Source organism: Watersipora subatra, chromosome 9 (genome assembly GCF_963576615.1).
Source record: "Watersipora subatra chromosome 9, tzWatSuba1.1, whole genome shotgun sequence".
NCBI lineage: Eukaryota > Metazoa > Bryozoa > Gymnolaemata > Cheilostomatida > Watersiporidae > Watersipora > Watersipora subatra.
The window spans coordinates 53,573,100-53,596,303 of NC_088716.1; the positions used below are offsets into that span (position 1 = coordinate 53,573,100).

The 23,204-nt window shown below is 34.5% G+C and overlaps 3 protein-coding genes across 4 annotated transcripts; all 3 read right to left on the bottom strand.

Moving 5' to 3' along the window:
* Nucleotides 1-1,643: 1,643 nt before the first annotated feature.
* Nucleotides 1,644-6,508, bottom strand: LOC137404168 (glutathionyl-hydroquinone reductase YqjG-like). The gene is made up of 8 exons (XM_068090325.1): nt 6,154-6,508; nt 5,890-6,068; nt 5,343-5,415; nt 4,697-4,898; nt 4,062-4,155; nt 3,241-3,379; nt 2,163-2,257; nt 1,644-2,047 (listed from the first exon to the last, which is right to left on the bottom strand). The coding sequence occupies exons 1-8, from the start codon at nt 6,236-6,238 to the stop codon at nt 1,958-1,960; spliced, it is 957 nt and encodes a 318-aa protein (XP_067946426.1). The 5' UTR covers nt 6,239-6,508; the 3' UTR covers nt 1,644-1,957.
* Nucleotides 6,509-8,401: 1,893 nt separating this feature from the next.
* LOC137404167 (glutathionyl-hydroquinone reductase YqjG-like) lies at nt 8,402-13,133 on the bottom strand. Of its 2 annotated transcripts, none has more exons than XM_068090324.1 (8): nt 12,805-13,133; nt 12,541-12,719; nt 12,000-12,066; nt 11,348-11,549; nt 10,713-10,806; nt 9,886-10,024; nt 8,802-8,896; nt 8,402-8,684 (listed from the first exon to the last, which is right to left on the bottom strand). In XM_068090324.1, the coding sequence occupies exons 1-8, from the start codon at nt 12,887-12,889 to the stop codon at nt 8,595-8,597; spliced, it is 951 nt and encodes a 316-aa protein (XP_067946425.1). In that variant the 5' UTR covers nt 12,890-13,133; the 3' UTR covers nt 8,402-8,594. The 2 variants fall into 2 exon arrangements, with proteins under 2 accessions (XP_067946425.1, XP_067946424.1); XM_068090323.1 differs by having other exon boundaries at nt 11,994-12,066.
* A 2,002-nt stretch (nt 13,134-15,135) lies between these two features.
* LOC137404166 (glutathionyl-hydroquinone reductase YqjG-like) lies at nt 15,136-19,924 on the bottom strand. The gene is made up of 8 exons (XM_068090321.1): nt 19,682-19,924; nt 19,418-19,596; nt 19,123-19,195; nt 18,479-18,680; nt 17,869-17,962; nt 16,534-16,672; nt 15,456-15,550; nt 15,136-15,339 (listed from the first exon to the last, which is right to left on the bottom strand). The coding sequence occupies exons 1-8, from the start codon at nt 19,764-19,766 to the stop codon at nt 15,250-15,252; spliced, it is 957 nt and encodes a 318-aa protein (XP_067946422.1). The 5' UTR covers nt 19,767-19,924; the 3' UTR covers nt 15,136-15,249.
* Nucleotides 19,925-23,204: the final 3,280 nt, after the last annotated feature.

Sequence of the window (23,204 nt, forward strand, 5' to 3'; positions counted from 1 at the left end):
GAATGCGTGAAGTATATTTGTGAAAATATTTCGACGAATAAGATTGCATGAAAGTGTAAACAGAAACCATCTCTCACAGCTACATCACATTTGAGCCATTTTGTAAAGGGAATCCAAACTACGGCGGTCTCATGGGGCTGCGATTTTCTGTTCGTTTTTTAGCTTTTAAGAGCTTGTAATCACAGTTCCACATACACTATGTTTCCATGATGCGCAGTGCTTCGGAGTTGCGCTATCTCCGAATCATGGAAACGGCGACTTCGCACTGAAATCACTGCGCACTGATCAGTGCGAAGCGAGTGCAAATTCGCAGCAAGGAAACAGCGACTGCGCAGTGGCTGCGCATAGCCCTCATGCCGTGGAGACAGATTTTTCGATGGCCATAAACTAGTACAAAGGTTGTCCTGCTAATCTTGTTTTTTCACTATTCTTCCGATCTTCTTTCACATAAATTTAATTATAGTCTGCATTCACGAGGATGATGAGGTGATTACTTTCCTGGACTTTGTTATCGATGCCAACACTTCGAAAAATAGGTGGCAAGTCCTAAATTAACGTTTAAATAATATATTACTTAAAAATACTTATTAAAAATATATTACTATGTAAAAAGTGTGTTAAGGTTTGTAAAACCTTGTGAATGTGTATTGTAAATAAAAGTATAATGACGAGAGAGTAATAAAAAAGACTGTTTATGACGTTCGGTATCCGTGATCGATTCTATTTCTCCATCAGGCGATTCTATTTATACAATTTCTCTTCTCTGGCTAATTTGCGGTATTTGCTGAAAACCACTGCGCAGCATGGAAACGTACAATCCCCTCGACTTTGGAGGGGGCTGCTTCGCAGTACTGGGCACCATGGAAACATAGTGATATTTTGCACCTACAACACAACAGAGTAAGACATGGTGAATCTTTTCATATCAAATAACTGTAATGTGAATTTTGTTGCAAGTCAACCTTTAAGAATTGTGTGTAGATAGCTGTGCACATGTATAGTCCATGCAGATACATTTTCAACTGATTAATTGTCACCTCAGTATTCTGTTTACTTGATCCTATTTACTTCTTTACTATAATAAGAGCTGTGTCTGTCCAAAGCCAGTGTTGGGAAAAGATTGCATTGTACAGGATCCAAACTCGTATACACAAATAATTGCCTCAAGCTGAAAGGGCTTTTTAACATACTGTACTACATAGACCTATTAACTATACTAATATAGTATATTATATAATATATAAATGTATTATGTTGTATATATTATATATATATATTATAGTATTTAGTATAGTTAGTAGGTCTATGCTGTACTATGATTAAAGTTATGGTATGACATTCTGACAGCTACAAAGAGAAGTTTGTCTAAGTAGCTTATTTATTAGCAAAATTATAATATATTCATAATCAATTGCCAGATTAACTGTGTAAAGGTTATGTTTGACATGTTTGCTTTCATTGATTTTAGTATGACATTTTGTTCTTTGATTTTGTATTCTGATTTCCCATTATCTGAAGATGAACAAGATTATTTGATTTTGACCAAGCTTCAGAAGTATCATGTGTCTGTGTCCTATTGGTTAGTTTATCATAAAGTATGAATATCATGGAATCATGCGCACGAAAGAAAAACTATTGCAATGTTCAACGTTAAAATATATTCATACTCCATAGACAATCAGAATTACTGTCTGAGCTCTATAAAGCTAACATGGCACAATAGAGCTATTTATAAAATATTAAATCAAATTAATATCATAACATTAGTATAATATTAATAAGCAAATTTATTTGTTTAAAAATAAAAATCAAATAGATGAGTGCATTTTACAAATATGACAATGTTTTTCATAAGTAGCCAAGACATGTTAAGAATAATTATGTTTAAAAGGAAATCTTTGGTAAATCAGCACAAGCTCATCCAATCACTGGTTACATATTTACGCATTTCCGTTATTCAAATATTCTCTCTTTGATGTGGTTCCTCAAAGTCTAGAATAGGATTTATTGGCACTATGCCAAAAGGGTTAATGCTTGTATGGGACTTCTAAAACATACATCAGTGCAGGCCTTTAAAGGGTATACAAATTATCGACAATTATAAACACAAGTGGATGTCACCTGTTGAAGTTTGACTTAAATTTAAACCTGCACATACTAACCAAGTAATGTTTGACAATATGCTCCATATTGACTGTCTCCTTAACACCTGGCATCTGATAGATATCTCTAACATATGGCCACAGGCTAGGATAATCTGCAAACATTTTCATGTTTGTTTAGGCACAGGTATGTATGAATACCACGGAATCGGTCATCAATGAAATGCAAACCAACAAGCAATGAAAAAACTTATCCATTTTTAAATTTGGTTTCCTCTCCAACCAACAATGTTTTTTGACATTTTTTCATCGGCTGGTGTTAGCATTTCAAGGATCATTACAGCTGACAGTAAAAATGCAAAGCATTATTTATGATAGTTTCATTTTGTGTTATGATTTGCAAATATACTATATATATGTATATCATTTCTGAGTCATTTTAGAAATAATCATTAACTTTGTTGTGTAATACAAATACAATATTGGCAATATTAATATTGTTAATAATGTCAGACAGAGCATAAACGTGTATTGAAACGGGTATTGATATGTGTATTGATAGGTGTATTGATACGTGTATTGATACGAGTATTGATACATGTATTGATAGGTGTATTGATAAGGATGTTGATACGTGTATTGATACGGGTATTGATATGTGTATTGATATGAGTATTGATATGTGTATTGATAGGTGTATTGATACGGGTGTTGATACGTGTATTGATACGTTTATTGATACACGTATTGATATGTGTATTAATGTGTATATTGATACGTGTATTGATAGGTGTATTGATACGGGTATTGATAGGTGTATTGATACGAGTATTGATATGTGTATTGATAGGTGTATTGATACGGGTGTTGATACGTGTAATATAACACAAATAAGTTGCTCTTCTAGTTAACCCATGTTTGATTACCTAAAGTAATTTTTCCGGTACCACGAAGATATATAATACTCTAAGAGCTAATATAACAACCGTGATATAAAATTTATACTGTCTTGTGTTCATTGTTTTGTTGAGGTTTAATTGGTTGGCCAGGGTGCTGTGATTATTATGCTCTAAAAACATTGTTGTTTATTATTTGTAACAACATATTGAGAGAGAAAAAAGGTACTAATAATAGCCACCTGTAATTCTTTTTCTGTTACACTTGAAGTGCTGCACATAGACCATGTCAAATCTGACGAGGGTAACAAACAGTCTCACATCGGCTTCCGTGAACTCACTTCCTGTCAAGTACCGGGTCTTACTCAGTATTTCCTCAGCCTGTCAGCAGAGAAATGAAAGTTCTATTGAACAGCATAACAGCTTAGGTTAGTAAAGCTAGTAGACCAATTCTCTCAGCAGCTCAAGTATATTAAATTAATAAATCAAATACTACTACATTGAGCTGTTTTCTAGTTCAATAACGCTATTAGCGGACAACTAATTTACAAGTGAAACTGGTTAACCCGTATTAAATCTACCCGCTCTAATGCTACAGTCTGTGACAGGTTTTGTTGTCTGAGTTGTGTGGGAATAAAATGGAATCACTTGAAGCATAAAAAGAATTTGTAGCTTGAAAGTGGTTTAAACTTTATCGATCTGCTAAAATTATTGACATACTTAAAAGCAAGAAAATTTAACGAATAAGCTTTAGTCTCTCCCTCATAAAAAATTACTTGTTATGAAATCTAATATTTTACTTCACACTAATACCTACACCCTCATAGCAAGTAAACTATGAACATATCAAGATAGCAAACTGTGACTAAGCTGTTCAATCAGTAGGAAGTACCGAGTACGAAGTACCGTACCATACTTACCAAGTACGAATGAGAGCCAAAGACATAAAAAGGCATTATGAAATATTTAAGATTTGCTAGACTGTCCAACTATTATTAACTCTAGAAACCAGATTATCACGTGAGAGTAAATTTAAGCTTTCAAAATTTTATTCAATCATTACCCGGTCTAGAGCATCGAACAACTCATGCACTGCCTTGTCATAAGCTTCCTGTGTCTGAGCAAAACCTGCCCTGTACACTCCATTGTTTATTGATCTGCAACAAAAATGAACAGCTGAAAGATCAGATGTAGTTATAAAGTATCCAAAAATCAATGTGACAACATCCTCAGCGTAATTAAATGATGTACTGTATAGCGATGCACTGCAAACACCTAGTATTATATCCTGTTTGCATGCTTCGAATGGGTTCGGAGTTCGTTTTACTCCAAAGGATAAAAATGGTAAAATCCAAACGCATTCGATTCTATTTCGCTTCGCTAAATTTTTCCGAAGGCATTCGCTGTGAGAAAGTGAGTCTACTTTATCAAGTTTTACTTAGAGGTACCTACAGGGTGAATCGTGAAAAAATATATAGGCTATAGTGAAATAGCAGTGTGCGAATTCATTGGCAGTGGGCAATTCCGAACCTGTTCGAAGAATTAGAACACAGTGATAGCCATATAACTAATCTACAGAATGAAACTTATATTATCAACTTACACCTTGTACATCAGTATATTCACAGTCAGAGAATCACATTGCTAGGGTCTGTCTATCTTGTACTCGGACACTTTTCGGATAAATCAGACACTTACGTATAAATCCACTCGTTGACACCGTCTATGCCAGCCCTCAGATGCTCCGGATAGAGATCCAGCTTCCTCTGTTCCTCCGTCTCACAGAATTCATTAAACTCAGCGCTGAGCATCCTGATTATCTCACTTGACTCATTGTTGACTATTTCTTTGTTTTTCTTGTCGTACAGAACTGGTACCGTGACTTTACCATTGAAGTTCTCTGATAAATATATGTTTACCTCATATCAATGTAAGAACTGACAAAGATACAAAAAATTAGGATACAACAGTATAGTATCAACTATAACCTGTTAATTGTTGCCTGAGTTTTTGGAGAAGACTTTTCCCACACTGTATCTCTTGTATATTTCATGTAGATAATCTTCTTATATTTACAGAGAGTGAATACATGTCAAGTTAGTACAGATTTGTGTTTGAAAAAAAACCACTTGGTGTCAGGCGCCAATACTGCAGCATTCCGTTATCCTTTAATGTGCATAAGACAGATATACAGTACGGCCACCACAGTTGTACTAGCTTTGTATTCAGCAATTCAGTAACCCATAAACACAGACTATCAGATAATCAAATTATTCATAGTCATAGAACTACTAAATTGTTATAGCATTACCAACCATAGAGCTACTAACCAAAGCATTCTCACCTGCACCGTGTTCTGTATAAACTTGTCTAAGACACGAGTAGCCATTGACTGAATCCGGAGTGCAGCCAGCAACCTGTATAAAGTACATATCACAACCTACAGGAAATATCATGTGTATAAAAGTCTAAATACTATGCACATTTTGAACAATAAAAAAGACAAATTGTTTAAAATAGGGAGTTACATGCTGGCACATATTACATGTATAATAAACCACAGAATTTTTGACTTTCATAGTTGGCCAACAAAACATAAGGTTGTGCACACTGGCTACATCACTGAGTTGTTTAAACTCTACCCCCAGAGGGTTCACTCCCTTTTATTCATCTCCAAGGGCTTGATGAAAAAAGCGCAGTTCATGAATAGCCCTTTCCACACAGTGGAAAGGGTTATTCATGAACAAAAAAGGGGCAATTAGTCTGCGGTGATGAAGTGATAAGGGGTAGTTTTTTTATTAATGTGTAAGTCAGTGGAAAGGGTGCATTTTATAACATCTCACACTAGCCCTTGGGGATGAATAAAAGAGAGTGAACCCCTAGGACTCTACCTCAGGATTGAACGACCAGCCCTTTTCTGTCATTAACCAGTCAACGACATCAACAGAGATGGCTTTCTTTAATCCCTTTAGACTCCTCAGCATGAGTGTTCTGCTTGCCCAAGGACAAGCATAGCTCACATAAAGGTGATATCTTCCCGACTCTGGAGCAAATCTTGTGCTGCCATCAGCTGAAGAATGTAAAATATGTCACAGAGAAATACATTGGTGAGTTTAAGCCTGACTGAATTGTAGATTAGTGAAATAGCTACCTACCTTTGACCCAATTACGGTAGACAGAGGAGAGCCTTTGAAATGCTCCCTTTCCATCAACAGATTTAGCTAAAACCTCCTTTGACATATTCAAGCAACCTTGTAGCAAATTAACGGCTAGAGCTCTAATATATAAGGCACATTAATTAGTCTGCAGATTAATGTGGAATGTGGTTTATGCAGAACTATCAGCTAGTACAAAGTATTGACTAGCGCAAGCCTTAGTCTTGCTCTACAGCCGACACAATGGCTGCATATTTCATGCATATTTGAATTGCTAGCAAACAAAAGCCAAAGCTCTTGTTCCAACACCAAAGCCGACATCCCCTTTGTTTAAGCACTGCCATTCGTGAGTAGACAAATATTTTTTCCTGTAAAGAAATGACTCAGCAGTTTTGAAAAGTTATTATCTGCACTGGTTTTAACCGTAATATATTCTACTAAGAAACCAGTTATTGATTCCTTTCAGCTCAGATCAATTCTTGATTATTTCTTTGATACCATACAGCTCACTCTGTATTATAGATGTAACTGTCGAAATTTCATGACTCAGCTGTTTTCATTGAATTGCATCACAGTTTGGTACCCAGAAACCTTCAGCCTTACATTTATGTGTTATGTACATGCTTTAGGGTTATGATACCTGTAATGGACAGTTACAATCAGTATCTAAATGCCCTTAATGCTGAGGAGCTAAATGTGTTTTTAGGTATTTGCTGCTTAAAATACTCAAATCGTATCTCCAATCCGCACGATGCATTACATTCCTACTTACACATAAAAACTACTACACCTTATACCAGACACCAACATCTTAACAATTTACATTATAGCACAGCATAATGTTTATGCAATTTTTGTTTATGCAAAAAGAACTTCCTCTTTCAATACAGGTAATTTACTTTACTATTTTTTTTGTCTCATGATTTAATTTGCTTTCAATGTCATAGGCTGGTGTGAATAAAGTTAATATCTATCTATATGAATAATAAATGAATACATTAATTTTAATTGCTTTTAAACTTATTCTAAATATTTTTAAAAATCTGCTGCTGGCTATGTATGAAACAAAACTTAAAAGAACAGTAAGTGTCACAAAAGATATATATTACATGACAAACTGACACTCAAATAACAACTCATGATGGTTTCCTTACTGCATCTTCTGGTAAAGTACATTTTCATGGAGGATTCGATATTTATACAGGTATCCAGACAAAACACATTACCATTGAATTACAAATTTATAGAGGTATCCAGACAAAACACATTCTATGGAATTACATATTTATGGAGGTATCCAGACAAAACACATGCTATGGAATTACAAATTTATAGAGGTATCCAGACAAAACACATTTTATGGAATTACATATTTATAGAGGTATCCAGACAAAATGCATGCTATGGAATTACATATTCATAGAGGTATCCAGACAAATACATGCTATGAAATTACAATGCTATTATTTCATCAAAATTAATTTTTAGTCAGATACATTGACAAGTCAAAATAAATACACCATTTGTTTGCACCTTAGAGCCTATGTCTCCGCATAGATAGTTCCTGTGTTCTGACAGTTAGTATAATGTGACAAGTGTGGTGCAGTACCTTTACAGATCTGCACCTAAAAATAAAAAGCTATTTGCCCCAATTTACTCATCTCTTTGATTCGCAGATTCAGTTTTGTAAGTCATCCTATCTATCTTTGTGGTTGAAAAAAAGACTGCATCGTACAGGATCTGAACTCGTATACACAAATAATAACCTCATCTCCTCAAGCCGTTGGGGCTTTTTAGCAAACCGTATTATGATTAAAGTCATGGTATGACATCCTGACAACTACAAAGAGAATTTTGTCTAAGTAGCTTAATTGCTAGCAAAATTATAATTTACTCATCAATTGTCAGATTTACTGTGTAAAGGTTATTATGTTTGACATGTTTGCTTTCATTGATTTTAGTATGACATTTTGTTCTTTGATTTTGTATTCTGATTTCCCATTATCTGAAGATGAACAAGATTATTTGATTTTGACCAAGCTTCAGAAGTATCATGTGTCTGTGTCCTATTGGTTAGTTTATCATATAATATTAATATCATGGAATCATGCGCACGACAGAAAAACTATTGCAATGTTCAACACTAAAATATATTCATACTCCGTAGACAATCAGAATTACTGTCTGAGCTCTATAAAGCTATCATGGCGCAATAGAGTTATTTATAAAATATTAAATCAAATTAATATCATAATAATAATAATCAAATTTATTTGTTTAAAAATAAAAATCAAATAAACAAGTACATTTTACAAATAGGACAATGTTTTTCATCAGTAGCCAAGACATGTTAAGAATAATTATGTTTAAAAGGAAATCTTTGGTAAATCATAGCACAAGCTCATCCAATCCCTAGTTACATATTTACGCATTTCCGTTATTCAAATATTCTCTCTTTGATGTGGTTCCTCAAAGTCCAGAATAGGATTTATTGGCACTATGCCAAAAGGGTTAATGTGTTTATGGGACTTCTGAAACATAAATCAGTGTAGGCCCCTTTAGAGGGTGTACAAATGATCAACAATTATAAATGCAAGTGGATGTTACCCGCTGAAGTTTGGCTTAGATTTAAACCTGCACATACTAACCAAGTAGTGTTTGACAATATGCTCCATATTGACTGTCTCCTTAACACCTGGCATCTGATAGATATCTCTAACATATGGCCACAGGCTAGGATAATCTGCAAACAGTTTCAAGTTCGGTTAGCCACAGGTATGTATGAATACCATGAAATCGTTCATCAATGAATTGCAAACCAACAAGCAATGAAAAAAACTTATCCATTTTTAAATGTGGTTTCCTCTCCAACCAACAATGCTTTTTTACATTTTCTCATCGGCTGGTGTTAGTATTTCAAGGAATATTACAGTTGACAGTAAAAATGCAAAGCATTATTTATGATAGTTTCACTTTGTGTTACGATTTGCAAATATACTATATATATGTATATCATTTCTGAGTCATCTCAGAAATAATCATTAACCTCGTTGTGTAATACAAACACAATATTGATAATATTAGTATTGTTAATAATGTCAGACAGAACATAGTGATATGTGTACTGATACGCGTATTGATACGTGTATTGATATGTGTGTTGATACGTTTATTGATCTGTTTATTGATACACGTATTGAAACGTGTATTGATAGGTGTATTGATACGTGTATTGATATGTGTATTGATACGTGTATTGATATGTGTTTTGATACGTTTATTGATACACGTATTGAAACGTGTATTAATATGTATATTGATACGTGTATTGATAGGTGTATTGACACGGGTATTGATACGTGTATTGATACGTGTATTGATACCTGTATTGATAGGAGTATTGATACATGTATTAATCCGTATATTAATATAGGTATTGATACGTGTATTCATACAAGTATTGATACGTGTAATATAACACAAATAAGTTGCTTTTCTAGTTAACCCACATTTGATTACCTAATGTAATTTTCCAATACCACGAAGATATATAATACTCTAAGAGCTGATATAGCAACCGACCGTGATATAAAATTCATACTGTCTTGTGTTCATTGTCTTGTTGAGGTTTAATTGGTTGCCTAGTGTGCTGTGATTATTTTGTTCTAAAAACATTGTTGCTTATTATTCGTAACAACATATTGAGAGAGAAAATGTAGTAATAATAGCCACCTATGATTCTTTTTCTGTTACACTTGAAGTGCTGCACATAAACCATGTCAAATCTGATAAGGGTAACAAACAGTCTCACATCGGCTTCCGTGAACTCACTTCCTGTCAAGTACCGGGTCTTACTCAGTATTTCCTCAGCCTGTCAGCAGAGAAATGAAAGTTCTATTGAACAGCATAACAGCTTAGGTTAGTAAAGCTAGTAGACCAATTCTCTCAGCAGCTCAAGTATATTAAATTAATAAATCAAATACTACTACATGGAGTTATTATCTAGTTCAATAACACTATTAGCGGACAACTAATTTACAAGTGAAACTGGTTAACCCATATTAAATATACCAGCTCTAATGCTACAGTCTGTGACAGGTTTTGTTGTCCGAGTTGTGTGGGAATAAAATAGAATCACTTGAAGCATAAAAAGAATTTGTAGCTTGAAAGTGGTTTAAATTTTATCGATTTGCTAAAATTATTGACATATTTAAAAGCAAGAAAATTTAACGAATAAGCTATAGTCTCTCCCTCATAAAAATTTACATGGTATGAAATTTAGTATTTTATTTCACACTAATACTTACCTATCATAGCAAGTAAACTATGAACATATCAAGATAGCAAACTGTGACTAAGCTGTCCAACTAGTAGGAAGTACCGAGTACGAACTACGAGGTACCATACCATACTTACCAAGTATGAATGAGAGCCAAAGACATAAAAAGGCATTATGAAATATTTAAGATTTGCTAGACTGTCCAACTATTATTAACTCTAGAAACCAGACTATCACGTGAGAGTAAATTTAAGCTTTCAAAATTTTATTCAATCATTACCCGGTCTAGAGCATTGAACAGCTCATGCACTGCCTTGTCATAAGCTTCCTGTGTCTGAGCAAAACCTGCCCGATACACTCCATTGTTTATTGATCTGCAACAAAAATGAACAGCTGAAAGATCAGTTGTAGTTATAAAGTATCCAAAAATCAATGTGACAACATCCTCAGCGTAATTAAATGATGTACTGTATAGCGATGCACTGCAAACACCTAGTATTATATCCTGTTTGCATGCTTCGAATGGGTTCGGAGTTCGTTTTACTCCAAAGGATAAAAATGGTAAAATCCAAACGCATTCGATTCTATTTCGCTTCGCTAAATTTTTCCGAAGGCATTCGCTGTGAGAAAGTGAGTCTACTTTATCAAGTTTTACTTAGAGGTACCTACAGGGTGAATCGTGAAAAAATATATAGGCTATAGTGAAATAGCAGTGTGCGAATTCATTGGCAGTGGGCAATTCCGAACCTGCTCGAAGAATTAGAACACAGTGATAGCCATATAACTAATCTACAGAATGAAACTTATATTATCAACTTACACCTTGTACATCAGTATATTCACAGTCAGAGAATCACATTGCTAGGGTCGGTCTATCTTGTACTCGGACACTTTTCGGATAAATCAGACACTTACGTATAAATCCACTCGTTGACACCGTCTATGCCAGCCCTCAGATGCTCCGGATAGAGATCCAGCTTCCTCTGTTCCTCCGTCTCACAGAATTCATTAAACTCAGCGCTGAGCATCCTGATTATCTCACTTGACTCATTGTTGACTATTTCTTTGTTTTTCTTGTCGTACAGAACTGGTACCGTGACTTTACCATTGAAGTTCTCTGATAAATATATGTTTACCTCATATCATTGTAAGAACTGACAAAGATACAAAAAATTAGGATACAACAGTATAGTATCAACTATAACCTGTTAATTGTTGCCTGAGTTTTTGGAGAAGACTTTTCCCACACTGTATCTCTTGTATATTTCATGTGGATAATCTTCTTATATTTACAGAGAGTGAATACATGTCAAGTTAGTACAGATTTGTGTTTGAAAAAAAACCACTTGGTGTCAGGCGCCAATACTGCAGCATTCCGTTATCCTTTAATGTGCATAAGACAGATATACAGTACGGCCACCACAGTTGTACTAGCTTTGTATTCAGCAATTCAGTAACCCATAAACACAGACTATCAGATAATCAAATTATTCATAGTCATAGAACTACTAAATTGTTATAGTATTACCAACCATAGAGCTACTAACCAAAGCATTCTCACCTGCACCGTGTTCTGTATAAACTTGTCTAAGACACGAGTAGCCATTGACTGAATCCGGAGTGCAGCCAGCAACCTGTATAAAGTACATATCACAACCTACAGGAAATATCATGTGTATAAAAGTCTAAATACTATGCACATTTTGAACAATAAAAAAGACAAATTGTTTAAAATAGGGAGTTACATGCTGGCACATATTACATGTATAATAAACCACAGAATTTTTGACTTTCATAGTTGGCCAACAAAACATAAGGTTGTGCACACTGGCTACATCACTGAGTTGTTTAAACTCTACCCCCAGAGGGTTCACTCCCTTTTATTCATCTCCAAGGGCTTGATGAAAAAAGCGCAGTTCATGAATAGCCCTTTCCACACAGTGGAAAGGGTTATTCATGAACAAAAAAGGGGCAATAAGTCTGCGGTGATGAAGTGATAAGGGGTAGTTTTTTTATTAATGTGTAAGTCAGTGGAAAGGGTGCATTTTATAACATCTCACACTAGCCCTTGGGGATGAATAAAAGAGAGTGAACCCCTAGGACTCTACCTCAGGATTGAACGACCAGCCCTTTTCTGTCATTAACCAGTCAACGACATCAACAGATATGGCTTTCTTTAATCCCTTTAGACTCCTCAGCATGAGTGTTCTGCTTGCCCAAGGACAAGCATAGCTCACATAAAGGTGATATCTTCCCGACTCTGGAGCAAATCTTGTGCTGCCATCAGCTGAAGAATGTAAAATATGTCACAGAGAAATACATTGGTGAGTTTAAGCCTGACTGAATTGTAGATTAGTGAGATAGCTACCTACCTTTGACCCAATTACGGTAGACAGAGGAGAGCCTTTGAAATGCTCCCTTTCCATCAACAGATTTAGCTAAAACCTCCTTTGACATATTCAAGCAACCTTGTAGCAAATTAACGGCTAGAGCTCTAATATATAAGGCACATTAATTAGTCTGCAGATTAATGTGGAATGTGGTTTATGCAGAACTATCAGCTAGTACAAAGTATTGACTAGCGCAAGCCTTAGTCTTGCTCTACAGCCGACACAATGGCTGCATATTTCATGCATATTTGAATTGCTAGCAAACAAAAGCCAAAGCTCTTGTTCCAACACCAAAGCCGACATCCCCTTTGTTTAAGCACTGCCATTCGTGAGTAGACAAATATTTTTTCCTGTAAAGAAATGACTCAGCAGTTTTGAAAAGTTATTATCTGCACTGGTTTTAACCGTAATATATTCTACTAAGAAACCAGTTATTGATTCCTTTCAGCTCAGATCAATTCTTGATTATTGCTTTGATACCATACAGCTCACTCTGTATTATAGATGTAACTGTCGAAATTTCATGACTCAGCTGTTTTCATTGAATTGCATCACAGTTTGGTACCCAGAAACCTTCAGCCTTACATTTATGTGTTATGTACATGCTTTAGGGTTATGATACCTGTAATGGACAGTTACAATCAGTATCTAAATTCCCTTAATGCTGAGGAGCTAAATGTGTTTTTAGGTATTTGCTGCTTAAAATACTCAAATCGTATCTCCAATCCGCACGATGCATTACATTCCTACTTACACATAAAAACTACTACACCTTATACCAGACACCAACATCTTAACAATTTACATTATAGCACAGCATAATGTTTATGCAATTTTTGTTTATGCAAAAAGAACTTCCTCTTTCAATACAGGTAATTTACTTTACAATTTTTTTTTGTCTCATGATTTAATTTGCTTTCAATGTCATAGGCTGGTGTGAATAAAGTTAATATCTATCTATATGAATAATAAATGAATACATTAATTTTAATTGCTTTTAAACTTATTCTAAATATTTTTAAAAATCTGCTGCTGGCTATGTATGAAACAAAACTTAAAAGAACAGTAAGTGTCACAAAAGATATATATTACATGACAAACTGACACTCAAATAACAACTCATGATGGTTTCCTTACTGCATCTTCTGGTAAAGTACATTTTCAGAGAGGATTCGATATTTATACAGGTATCCAGACAAAACACATTACCATTGAATTACAAATTTATAGAGGTATCCAGACAAAACACATTCTATGGAATTACATATTTATGGAGGTATCCAGACAAAACACATGCTATGGAATTACAAATTTATAGAGGTATCCAGACAAAACACATTTTATGGAATTACATATTTATAGAGGTATCCAGACAAAATGCATGCTATGGAATTACATATTCATAGAGGTATCCAGACAAATACATGCTATGAAATTACAATGCTATTATTTCATCAAAATTAATTTTTAGTCAGATACATTGACAAGTCAAAATAAATACACCATTTGTTTGCACCTTAGAGCCTATGTCTCCGCATAGATAGTTCCTGTGTTCTGACATTTAGTATAATGTGACAAGTGTGGTGCAGTACCTTTACAGATCTGCACCTAAAAATAAAAAGCTATTTGCCCCAATTTACTCATCTCTTTGATTCGCAGATTCAGTTTTGTAAGTCATCCTATCTATCTTTGTGGTTGAAAAAAAGACTGCATCGTACAGGATCTGAACTCGTATACACAAATAATAACCTCATCTCCTCAAGCCGTTGGGGCTTTTTAGCAAACCGTATTATGATTAAAATTATGGTATGACATCCTGACAACTACAAAGAGGATTTTGTTTAAGTAGCTTAATTGCTAGCAAAAATATAATTTACTCATCAATTGTCAGATTTACTGTGTAAAGGTTATTATGTTTGACATGTTTGCTTTCATTGATTTTAGTATGACATTTTGTTCTTTGATTTTGTATTCTTGTTTCCCATTATCTGAAGATGAACAAGATTATTTGATTTTGACCAAGCTTCAGAAGTATCATGTGTCTGTGTCCTATTGGTTAGTTTATCATATAATATTAATATCATGGAATCATGCGCACGAAAGAAAAACTATTGCAATGTTCAACGTTAAAATATATTCATACTCTGTAGACAATCAGAATTACTGTCTGAGCTCTATTAATAAAGCTAACATGGCACAATAGAGCTATTTATAAAATATTAAATCAAATTATTATCATAATAATAATAATCAAATTTATTTGTTTAAAAATTAAAATCAAATAAACAAGTACATTTTACAAATAAGCAATGTTTTTCATCAGTAGCCAAGACATGTTAAGAATATTTATGTTTAAAAGGAAATCTTTGGTAAATCATAGCACAAGCTCATCCGATCACTGGTTACATATTTATGCATTTCCGTTATTCAAATATTCTCTCTCTGATGTGGTTCCTCAAAGTCCAGAATAGGATTTATTGGCACTATGCCAAAAGGGTTAATGTGTTTATGGGACTTCTGAAACATAAATCAGTGTAGGCCCCTTTAGAGGGTGTACAAATGATCAACAATTATAAATACAAGTGGATGTTACCTGCTGAAATTTGGCTTAGATTTAAACTGCAAGTACTAACCAAGTAATGTTTGACAATATGCTCCATATTGACTGTCTCCTTAACACCTGGCATCTGATAGATATCTCTAACATATGGCCACAGGCTAGGATAATCTGCAAACAGTTTCAAGTTCGGTTAGCCACAGGTATGTATGAATACCATGAAATCGTTCATCAATGAATTGCAAACCAACAAGCAATGAAAAAAACTTATCCATTTTCAAATGTGGTTTCCTCTCCAACCATCAATGCTTTTTGACATTTTCTCATCGGCTGGTGTTAGTATTTCAAGGAACATTACAGCTGACAGTAAAAATGCAAAGCATTATTTATGATAGTTTCACTTTGTTTTACGATTTGCAAATATACTATACATGTAGGCCTATATCATTTCTGAGTCATTTTAGAAATCATCATTAACCTTGTTGTAATACAAATACAATATTGATAATATTAGTATTGTTAATAATGTCTGACAGAACATAGTGATATGTATACTGATACGTGTATTGATACATGTATTGATATGTGTATTGACACGTGTATTGACACGTGTATTGATACACGTATTGATACGTGTATTAATATGTATATTAATACGTGTATTGATAGGTGTATTGATACGGGTATTGATACATGTATTGATACGTGTATTGATACACGTATTGATACGTGTATTAATATGTATATTAAAACGTGTATTGATAGGTGTATTGATACGGGTATTGATACGTGTATTGATACGTGTATTGATACAAGTATTGATACGTGTATTAATTTGTATATTGATATAGGTTTTGATACGTGTATTCAATATTCATACAAGTATTGACATGTGTAATATAACACAAATAAGTTGCTTTTCTAGTTAACCCACATTTGATTACCTAATGTAATTTTCCGATACCACGAAGATATATAATACTCTAAGAGCTGATATAACAACCGTGATATAAAATTCATACTGTCTTGTGTTCATGGTCTTGTTGAGGTTTAATTAGTTGCCAGGGTGCTGTGATTACTCTGTTCTAAAAACATTGGTTTTTAATATTCGTAACAACATATTGACAGAGAAAAAAGGTACTAATAATAGCCACCTGTAATTCTCTTTCTGTTACACTTGAAGTGCTGCACATAGACCATATCAAATCTGATAAGGGTGACAAACAGTCTCACATCAGCTTCCGTGAACTCACTTCCTGTCAAGTACCGGGTCTTACTCAGTATTTCCTCAGCCTGTCAGCAGAGAAATGAAAGTTTTATTGAACAGCATGACAGCTTAGGTTAGTAAAGCTAGTAGACCAATTCTCTCAGCAGCTCAAGTATATTAAATTAATAAATCAAATACTACTACATTGAGCTGTTTTCTAGTTCAATAACACTATTAGTGATCAATTAATTTACAAGTGAAACTGGTTAACCCGTATTAAATCTACCTGCTCTAATGCTACAGTCTGTGACAGGTTTTGTTGTCTGAGTTGTGTGGGAATAAAATAGAATCACTTGAAGCATAAAAAGAATTTGTAGCTTGAAAGTGGTTTAAACTTTATCGATCTGTTAAAGTTATTGATATATTTAAAAGCAAGAAAATTTAACGAATAAGCTTTAGTCTCTTCCTCATAAAAATTTACATGTTATGAAATCTAATATTTTACTTCACACTAATACCTACCCCCTCATAACAAGTAAACTCTGAACATATCAAGATAGCAAACTGTGACTAAGCTGTCCAACCAGGTCAAGAACAAATCTTTAGGACTTCGAATAAATTTGATTTTTTTGTTAATTGATTTTTTGATAAATTTGATTTATTGACTCACTAGCTGCGCTTCCCGACGTTGCCCGGGTTTAAGAATCAGCTTATAAACAATGAGAAGTGATGAGAGTTGCCTACCACTTGCTATTAGCCTGGCACATTGCCAATGGAAACTTCCAGTAAGCTAATTAACAAGCGCCAGGCTTCTAATGACGGTGCGCCATGACGTTGCATCAGCGTTGTCCACCTACACATATACAAGGAGGGACACACATACACACCTACTTGGAGAAATATGTATACAGATTTTGTGAAGGTGAAATGTCTGTAAATTTTGTCCTATATCCTTTTTTCCTTTTTATCACTTTTCAGTATCAGTGGCTTACTTGCTTTGATTTGCCAGATACATATATTTCTTGCGTTCAACAGTCATAAAAAATTATAATTTGAGCTACCAGGATAAGTATTTTAGCTACTACCAGCATCGTCGCAATTTAAGCTACTATAACTAGAGCAACTAGCAGTTTCACACGATATACGAATGAGAACCAAAGACATAAAAAGGCATTATGAAATATTTAAGATTTGCTAGACTGTTCAACTATTATCAACTTTAGAAACCAAACTTATCACGTGAGAGTAAACTTGAGCTTTCAAAATTTTATTCAAACATTACCCGGTCTAGAGCATCGAACAACTCATGAACTGCCTTGTCATAAGCTTCCTGCGTCTGAGCGAAACCTGCCCTGTACACTCCAATGTTTATTGATCTGCAACAAAAATGAACAGCTGAAAGATCAAATGTTGTTATAAAGTATCAAAAAATCAATGTGACATCATCCTCAGCGTAGTTAAATGATGTACCGTATAGCAATGCACTGCAAACACCTAGTATTATATCCTGTTTCCATTCTTCGAATAGGTTCAGAGTAGCTTTTACTTCAATTCATAGAAATGATAAAATCCGAATGCATTCAATTCCATTTCGCTTAGCTAAATTTTTTCGAAAGCATTTGCTGTAAGAAAGTGAGTCTACCTTATCAAATTATACTTAGGAGTATACAGCGTGAATCCTGGAAAAATATATATAGTGAAATGGGAGGGTGCGAATTCATTTACAGAGAGCAATTCCAAACTTGTTCGAAGAATAGAAACACAGCCATATAACTAATCTATATCATGAAACTTTTATATCATCAACTTACATCTTGTACACCAGTATGCTCACAGTCAGAGAATCACAACACCAGGGCCTGTGTATCTTGTACTGTATATCAGACACTTACGTATAAATCCACTCGTTGACAGCGTCTATGCCAGCCCTCAGATGCTCCGGATAGAGATCCAGCTTCTTCTGTTCCTCCGTCTCACAGAATTCATTAAACTCAGCGTTGAGCATCCTGATTATCTCACTTGACTCATTGTTGACTATTTCTTTGTTATACTTGTCGTACAGAACTGGCACCGTTACTTTACCATTGAAGTTCTCTGACAAATATATGTTTACTTCATATCATTGTAAGAACTGACAAAGATACAAAACAATTAGGATACAACAGTATAGTATCAACTATAACATGTTAACTGTTGCCTGCATTTTGGGAGAAGACTTTTCCCACACTGTATATCTTGTATATTGCATGTGGATAATCTTCTTATATTTACAGATAGGGAATTTATGTCAAGTTAGTACACAATGTACTTGAAAAGAAACCACTTGGTGTCAGGCACTGATACTGCAGCATTCTGTTACATTTTAATGTGCATAAGACAGATATTATACGGCTAGCACAGTTGTACTAGCTTTGTATTCAGCAATTCACTAACCCATAAACACAGACTATCAGATAATCAAATCATTCATAGTCATAGAACTACTAGATTGTCATAGCATTACCAACCATAGAGCTCCTAACCAAAGCATACTCACCTGCATCATGCTCTGTATAAACTTGTCTAAGACACGAGTAACCATTGACTGAATCCGGAGTGCAGCCAGCGACCTGTATAAAATACATATCACAACCTACAGGGAATATCACGTGTATAAAGATCCAAATACTATGCACATTCTGAACAATAAAAAAAGACAAGTTGTTTAAAATAAGGAAATATATGCTGGAACACATTATAATAAACCACAAAAGTTTTGACCTTCATAGTTGGCTAACAAAACACATAACACTGTGCACACTGGCTCCATCACTGAGTTGTTTAAACTCTACCTCAGGATTGAACGACCAGCCCTTCTCTGTCATTAACCAGTCAACGACATCAACAGAGATGACTTTCTTTAATCCCTTTAGACTCCTCAGCAAAAGTGTTCTGCTTGCCCAAGGACAAGCATAGCTTACATAAAGGTGATATCTCCCCAACTCTGGAGCAAATCTTGTGCTGCCATCAGCTGAAGAATGTAAAATATGTCACAGAGAAATACATTGGTGAGTTTGAGCCTGACTGAATTGTAGATTGGTGAGATAGCTACCTACCTTTGACCCAATTACGGTAGACAGATGCAACCCTTTGAAATGCTCCCTTCCCATCAACAGATTTAGCTAAAATTTCCTTTGACATATTTAAGCAACCTTGCAGCACACTTTATGAAGACACGAGGTTAACTAATACGCTCTCTCTAGAGCGCCACTATATAAGTACATTAATTAGCCCTCAGATTAATGTGGAATGTGATTCATGCAGAACTATCAGCTAGTACAAACTATTGACTAGCGCAAGCCTTAAGGTCCGGCCACACGTAACGAATTATTCGTTTAATCTGACCGAATCCACGAATTTCACAGAATTCACAGATTTATTCTGCCGAATATCATAGATTCGTCTGAGCTGTGCATGCACACCGAATTCGTTAACGAAACGTTTTTAATTGGCTAACCAATTGTTTTTAGCGAGCACGGTTCTAGTAGCTTTGACAAGTGGTATAGTCCAAGACACGTACGACGACCCACAATAAAAGTATGACCGCGATATGACTTGATACATACGATGCAACGGCCTATGTGCGCTATTGTTGGTTCTTTCTCGTTGGTTCACCATGACAGGAACTTCTCATCGTGTATCCAGAATTTTATTTTAGATGTTTTAAAAACTATGAATTATTTCTTTTTCAATAATAATAATTTATTTTATGCAACAAAAGCTCCGGCGCAAAAACAGTCGCTATCTCTAGCGCATATAGGCAGTTGCATCGTATGTATCAAGTGATATCACGGTCATGCTTTTATTGTGGGTCGTCGTACGTGTCTTGGACTATACCACTTGTCAAAGCTACTAGAACCGTGCTCGCTAAAAAAAATTGGTTAGCCAATTAAAAGAGTTTCGTTAACGAATTCGGTGTGCATGCACAGCTCAGACGAATCTATGATATTCGGCAGAATAAATCTGTGAATTCTGTGAAATTCGTGGATTCGGTCAGATTAAACGAATAATTCGTTACGTGTGGCCGGACCTTTAGTCTTGCTCTACAGCCAACACAATGGCTGCATATTTCATGCATATTTGAATTGTTAGCAAACAAAAGCCAAAGCTCTTGTTCCAACACCGAAGCCGACATCACCTTTGTTTAAGCACTGCCATTCGTGAGTAAACAAATATTTTTTTCTGTAAAGAAATGACTCAGCAGTTTTAAAAAGTTATCATCTGCACTAGTTTTTACCGTAATATATTATAATAGGAAACCAGTTATAGACTCCTTTCGGCTCGGATCAATTCTTGATAATTTCTTTGATACCATACAGCTCACTCTGTATTATAGTTGTAACTGTCGAAATTTCATGACTCAGCTGTTTTCATTGAATTGCATCACAGTTTGGTACCAAGAAACCTTCAGCCTTACATTTATGTGTTATATACATGCTTTAGGGTTATGATACCTGATATGGACAGTTACAATCAGTATCTAAATACCCTTTATGCTGAGGAGCTAAATGTGTTTTTAGGTATTTGCTGTTTAAAATACTCAAATCGTATCTCCAATCCGCACTATGCATTACATTCCTACTTACATATAAAAGCTACTACACCTTATACCAGACACCAACATCTTAACAATTTACATTATAGAACAGCGTTATGCAAAAAGAGCTTCCTCTTTCAATACAGATAATTTACTTCACTATTTTTTGTTTTTGTCTCATGATTTAATTTGCTTTCAACCTCATTAGCTGGTGTGAATAAAGTTAATATCTATCTATATGAATAATAAATGAATACATTAATTTTAATTGCTTTTAAACTTATTCTAAATATTCTTAAAAATCTGCTGCTGGCTACGTATGAAACAAAAGTTAAAAGAACGGTAAGTGTCACAAAAGATATATATTATGTGACAAACTGACACTCAGATAACAACTCATGATGGTTTCCTTACTGCATCTTCTGGCAAAGTACATGTTCAGAGAGGATTCGATATTTATTGAGGTATCCAGACAAAACACAATGCTATGGAATTACATATTCATAGAGGTATCAGACAAAACACATGCTATAGAATTACATATTTATAGAGGTATACAGAAAAAAGGCACATGCTATGGAATTACATATTCATAGAGGTATCCAAACAAAACACATTCTTTAGAACTACATATTCATAGAAGTATTCAGACAAAACACATTTTATAGAATTAAATATTTGTAGAGGTATCTAGACAAAACACAATGCTATGGAATTATATATTCATAAAAGTATCAGACAAAACACATGCTATGGAATTACATTTATAGAGGTATCCAGACAAAATACATGCTATGGAATTACATATTTATAGAGGTATACAGACAAAACACAATGCTATGGAATTACATATTCATAGAGGTATCAGACAAAACACATTCTATGAAAATACATATTCATAGAGGTATCCAGACAAAACACATGCTATGGAATTACATATTTATAGAGGTATACAGACAAAACACAATGCTATGGAATTATATATTCATAGAGGTATCAGCAAAAACAAATTTTATGAAACTACATATTCATAGAGGTATCCAGACAAAATACATGCTATGGAATTACATATTTATAGAGGTATACAAACAAAACACAATGCTATGGAATTACATATTTATAGAGGGATCAGACAAAACACATTCTATGAAACTACATATTCATAGAGGAATTCAGACAAAACACATTTTATAGAATTAAATATTTGTAGAGGTATCTAGACAAAACACAATGCTATGGAATTACATATTTATGGAAGTATCAGACAAAACACATGTTATGGAATTACATTTATAGAGGTATCCAGACAAAATACATGCTATGGAATTACATATTTAATAGAAATATCTAGACAAAGCACATGCTATGGAATTACATACTTATAGAGGTATACAGCCAAAACACAATGTTATCGAATTACAATGCTACTATTTCATCAAAATTAATTTGTAGTCAGATACATTGACAGATCAAAAGAAATACACCATTTTTTGCACCTTAGAGCCTATGTCTCCGCATAGCTAGTTCCTGTGTTCTGACATTTAGTATGTGACAAGTGTGGTGCAGTACCTTTACACACCCGCACCCAGGAATAAATAGCTATTTGCTCCAATTTACTCATCTCTTTGATTCGCAGAATTAGTTTTCTAAGTCTTACCATCTGTCTTTGACATTATGATGTACTTATATTAATAAAATCAAGCTGTGAAACACAAAGCACTAAAATTGCCACATTTTTTGCAACAAATGTAACTTGGCCGTTTTTCAAATTGATCCTATTGATGTGCAGTTGACTTAAGATCCCAGAATAACTTCACACCTCCAAAGAGCGCGCCATGTAGCTGAATACCAGATCCCTATAGCGCAAACGAACTGACTAAAGAGAACACAAAAAGATCTACTCCAAGCAACAGAGTTTTATCAGTAAGGTATGATTATAGAGATCAGATAATAATATAGAACAGCAGGTGTAACAAAGCTAGACCGATTGTTACTCTCTACCATCTGTGCGATTATTGGGGGAGTAGGTAGGGGTTTGAGCA